The sequence below is a fragment of the Egretta garzetta genome, unplaced genomic scaffold (assembly GCF_000687185.1).
Source record: "Egretta garzetta isolate BGI_Z169 unplaced genomic scaffold, ASM68718v1 scaffold588, whole genome shotgun sequence".
Lineage (NCBI taxonomy): Eukaryota > Metazoa > Chordata > Aves > Pelecaniformes > Ardeidae > Egretta > Egretta garzetta.
This window is the reverse complement of record NW_009260496.1, coordinates 19,641-25,052: the sequence shown is the minus strand read 5'-3', so window position 1 is coordinate 25,052 and position 5,412 is coordinate 19,641. Positions and strand designations below refer to the sequence as shown.

General features: G+C 52.8%; 1 protein-coding gene across 1 annotated transcript in view; it reads right to left on the bottom strand.

Moving 5' to 3' along the window:
• The window catches only part of PLXNA2 (plexin A2), a gene marked incomplete at its 5' end in the record, with an annotated part of 73,318 nt that overhangs the window by 48,388 nt on the left and 19,518 nt on the right, over positions 1 to 5,412 (bottom strand). The window contains one exon of the mRNA XM_035899931.1: positions 968 to 1,049. Within this exon, the coding sequence (XP_035755824.1) occupies positions 968 to 1,049 (82 nt within the window). The remainder of the gene's footprint in view (positions 1 to 967; positions 1,050 to 5,412) is intronic.

The window sequence follows — 5,412 nt, the reverse complement described above, 5'->3', positions numbered from 1 at the left end:
GGAGGCCCCATCCCTGGGAACATTCCAGGCCAGGTTGGACGGGGCTGTGAGCAACCTGATGTGGTTCAAGGTGTCCCTGCTCCTGCAGGGGGGTTGGGCTGGGTGACCTCTGGGGGTCCCTTCCCACCCAAACCATTCTATGCTTCTATGATTCTATGATTCTTGCTCTCCACCCCTGCTCCCGTTTAAGGCGCTGCTATTGAATTTGGCCACACGTGCTGGGGTGCAGCCTGCTCCACGCACCCAGCGGAGCCCGTGAGCCGCACCGCGTGCCAAACCACCACCTCCTTCCCCCGCTTCAGCTCCACCTCCCTCTCCTCTTGACCGCACCACTGAGGTTTCCAATGTATTCGCCATGCGCTGCCTGTTGTGCTGCTGTTTTAACTCAGACCCCGCAGCACATCTTGTACCATTCGGCTCCAAGGAGCACTGCGCGCCCATAAAGGACGCTACAAAATCAAGTCGTATTGCATTACACCGAGTCCCGAAGGCTGGCACTGGTAATGTTTACATCTCTAGCTGGGAATCACCTGAACCCGGCGGTTCACGTACTTGACAGTTACAACTGTCCTTTGCAGCTCTAGATTATGTTAAAACACATTTGCTGGAGCACTTACACTGCCGGGCTCGTTGTCTCATCACTGTTCAGAAGAAGCCACAGTTTGCCATTTCCCGACCTTACCACAAGCAGCGGAGCCAACCGGCCTCACCGAACAAAGCCGAGCCGAGTCTGTATTTTGAAAGTGTCCTGACCTGGAAAATCCCCAATATGGAGCTCCACTCGACCTAGATTTTAGTGGCCGCTAATTGAACAGTTTTGAAGTAACTGTGCCATAAAGCAGCCCCAGGGTTAGAACAGATGCATTCAATTAATTACAGCTGGGGAGATTCAGTCAAAATCGCAAAAAGAAGATAAGTCTTAAAGGTCCCGTCACACTGAGCGCGGGGGTCCCCTCCCAGGCGTCACCTCGCTGCGTCGCAGGCACGCGGCCGTGGCATCGCCAGCAAAGCCAGCCCAGGGCTGCGGTCGGCCGGGGGAGCTGCTCAGCCTGCAAGGGTGGCTGCAATGTCAGCCCAGATTTCTGCTCAGAGACAGCAAGGATTTGGAAGAAATATTCCCCATTTTCAAGAAATAAACCTTAGTAGAGCGGCTTTTCACTCGGAGGTCTGGGGAGGATCAAAAGAACCCGCAAAGGGCAGCTGAGGAAAAACAAGGCCATTACCAGGAATTTTACATTTACTGTTCAGGGGCGTGCAGCTCTGCTGGAAGTTTTTTAGGTTGTTTGCAAAACTGAAGTGGTTTGAAAGTCACTGAGAGCTGGAGTGGGGCGTGGGAGGCAGAGCCGGTGGCTTTGCTGATCTCCCAAATTATTCTGAGCAGGTCACCTCTCCTCTCTGCAGCAGTCTTGCCTTGTGTGAAACAAATAAGCAATCCGCCTCTAATAAAGCATCTTCCCACCGCTCAGCGAAAGGATTAATGCAAGTGCGAAGCGTTGTGTTATTCACAGGAAGGATTCAAATCGAGAGCTGAAGTGGGTGGCGGCAGGAGCTCAGTTGCCCTCGCATGGCGTAAGGGATGTGGATGCACCACGGCATTTCTGTTGTTGCTGCTTCTCACTTGAAACCAAGGCAGGGATCCCGGGGACCCCCGATGCTGGGATCCAAGGGATTTCTGATGCTGGGATCCAAGGGATCCCAGAGACCCCCGATGCTGGGGACCCAGGGATTTCCGTTTTCACGAGTTGAAGTGGGTGGCGGCAGGAGCTCAGTTGCCCTCGCATGGCGTAAGGGATGTGGATGCACCACGGCATTTCTGTTGTTGCTGCTTCTCACTTGAAACCAAGGCAGGGATCCCGGGGACCCCCGATGCTGGGATCCAAGGGATTTCTGATGCTGGGATCCAAGGGATCCCAGGGACCCACGATGCTGGGATTCCAGGGATCTCCGATGCTGGGATCCTAGGGATCCCTGGGACCCACGATGCTGGGATCCCAGGGATCATAGTATCGTCAAGGTTGGAAAAACCCTTTAAGATCATCAAGCCCAACCGTTCCCCTAACCGTGCCATCCCACCACTAAGCCATGGCCCTAAGCACCTCATCTACCCTTCTTTTAAATCCCTCCAGGGATGGGGACTCGACCCCTTCCCTGGGCAGCCCCTTCCAGAGCCTGACATCCCTTTCGGGGAAGAAATTTTCAGGATCCAGGAGCCCCACCACAGTGCCAGCCCACTTCCCTCCCCAGCCTGCGGCAGACACTGCTGTAACGATGCAGGATAAATGTTCTCAGCCTCATGTCTTGCTGGTTGCATGGGTCAGCGTTTCTGACACAAAAGAGTATTTGGCCTCAAGAAGTCTGTGCATGGGATAGGGAGACCAAAAACCAGCGGGATTGGGATGGGGTTTTCCTCCCAGAGCCAGAGGCTGCCGCCAGCCTAAGCCCGTGCTGCACAATAACCACCCGGCATCTGTTAGGGTGCGGAGAGAGCACCCGGCTTGCCGAATAAATGGCATAACCCCTGCCCCCTCCCAAAATGTCATCCCCCTCCGTTTTCTTTGTCTTTTTTCATCCTGCTCTAAACTAGCTGGATCCCAGCTGATGAGCCCAGCGGGGAACCAGCACATAAGCATTGTCATCCCGGCATGATCCCTCCTTGTCCCTGCCTTAGCTGATAGCACATTCAGAACCTAATTGTTATCTCAGCAGAGCAACTCCATTATTCAGCCTGACACTGCACCCCCTTCAGCTGTTTGTTGCACTGATGTTATATTAATGAGGCCTGCAAATAAATGAATAGGAGATCAGAGTGCCGCTTGTTCGCAAGAAAACTGATTTTTATTTATTTATTGCTAAGACCACAGACAGTGTGGAAGTTTTTACGCTGTTAAAGGGACACCGCTGGTGACGGCTGGGCCTCTCGCTCAGAAAAAGGGCTGCGTATTTCCTACTGCTCATTTACATTTATGACTATTAAAACACAACTTCTTACTACTTACACATTCCCCAAAGGCACTGGTGCCTGGGAGCAAGGCCCTTGGCCTCCAGCTCGACAGAAAGAGTAGAATGGGTCAGATGAAGCAAAAGGAGTGGAAAACAGCCCGTATTAAATGCTCTTTTGGTCTGAGTGATCCAGGCTGCAATGCAAGCCCCAGGGCAAGGCCAAACGCTGCTCCCCAGTTGAGTCTGCTGGTGCCTACGGGAGGGAGAGCGTCCCACCAGTGCCTGCCCTAAACCTGGTCAGCCCCAGCAGGGCAGGGTGGTCTCTTCCCAGCTTTCAGTGCACAGCTCTGCAGCACTGGACATTGCAAAATCCTACCCAAAATACAAAAAAAACCCCTCGAATACCAGTAAAAAGGACCCAACAGCAAGGAAGGCTGTAAAGGTCTCATGGTCTCCAAGCCAATCTCATACACTTTTCTGGAGGGGAAGGGAGATGAGAGAAGTTAACCTGTTGAAAGGTTTGGGTTTAGGAACATCAACCCTGCAGGGTTTCTACTGGGGCTTTGCCATTTTCTATAGACCTGACCACTCAAGAACTTAGCAAAAATCTGTAAGAGTTTTTAGCCCTATAGAGCACCCTTCCCATCAGTGGATCTCAAAGCACGCGAAGAAGGCCACTGGTTCCCTCCGCTTTCCCCCTTCTTTTTCTACAACAGTAAAAACTGCAAACTTGACTTTCATGGAAAAAAAAAAAAAAAAGCTGTGAATTCATAAGGAGAAGGGTGGGAGGTGGAGTTCAAGGAAAAACACCAAATGCTGCAAGACCCGCGATAAAATCACGACAGCTCACAGCACTGCCGGAGCCAGCTGAGCCACAGGACGATACATCCCCCTGAAACCTCTATTTTCCATCACTGACCCCCACTGTGGGATAAGCCAGTCTGCCAACGAAAGCACAGACATTTCCTACTCAATTCTCTCATCTCCAAATCCACTCGGGGCAATCTCCCGAGACTCAAAACATCCCCTGGCGAGGCACCCCACGCTTCCCGCTTTGAAGGCTGAGACACGGACCTGGTTATGGAGACAAGGAATCTGTAGCAGCAAAGCTCTGCTCTTTTCTCCTTGGACAGCAACCAAAAGCATTGCTTTCAAGTTGGACAGCGATAAAACGCTCGGTGGCAGCGCCATGCCCGCAGCCAGCGCGAGAGCCAGCCGGGCAGGGCTGCCACGCAAGCCGCTCGGTGGCTGGAGCAGATTGGTTTTCCCCTTCTCTGCTTAGCTCAAGGAGGGGTAAATAAATAAATCTAAGACTCCTTTAACGTTACAACTGTTGGAACCGTTTATGGTGAAGAAAATCTCAGGCAGAGGCTGTTTTGCTTCTTGCATCTTGTAGCATAACCTTGTGCAAGCAGAACAGCACTCGGGGAAGAAAACTTTGGTTTCTGATTACTGGCAGGACAAGGTGAATATCTAAGCCAGCCTTTCAGGCTCATTTTATCCCTCTGTAAAGACAGCTACAGCTTGCCAAACAACCAAAGCCACCAAATAGGGAAAGGAGAGGCTCTCAGCATTTCTTAATGCTCTCATGGCACCAACCCCCACCCCAGCTCTTCCGCAGCCTCGCAAGCTCCTCTCTGCCGTTTGTACCAAACACCGCACAAGGGCAATACCTGCCCATCAAAGGTCCGACGTGGCTGGGCAGAAGGTCTAAGACACACATACCCAAGGCCTGGTAACGTGGCTGCGGGATGGATGGACCCTCCTGAGCCACATCCATCCCCAGTTAGCCCCAGCCCTGGCTCAGCACCACCAGCCTCTGCCGTTCACAGAATCATAGAATCGTTTGGGTTGGCAAAGCCCTTTAAGCTCCCCCAGCCCAACCGCTCCCCTACCCCTGCCATCCCACCCCCAAACCCTGGCCCTCAGCACCGCCTCTGCCCGGCTGTTAAATCCCCCCAGGGATGGGGACTCGACCCCTTCCCTGGGCAGCCCAGTTCCCTCCCCTCCTCCAGAAAAAGGAGGCTGATGCCGTCCTCCCCGGGGGGCTGAGCATGAGCCAGATGAGCTAAGCTGGTGTAGAAACTAATCTGGGTTAAGAGGAAACTGCCACATGTTCTGGGTCCTTATTCAGCTGCCAGAAGTTCGTCTGCTGAGAAGCCCCGCTCCTGCCCTGCGTTTCTGAGCACCAGTGCAACAGGCTGATCCAACACGCTTACACCCCTGCCCTCCGCCTTCTGCGGGATGGACACACGCTCCGGGCAAGGGAGGCTTTTGGGGGGAGTTAATTAAGTGAGAAACCCAAACCTCCTTTCATTCCCACCTGATGAGAGTGTCACTCCTAATAGGAACGTTAACAGACCAAGTGCCGTTTTACCAGTAAAAATGCTCCTGGGAGACATTTTGCACCCCTCAGTGGTCTGAACAGAAACATCAGAAGCATCAATTATAGACTAATTATCTCCCTAGTTT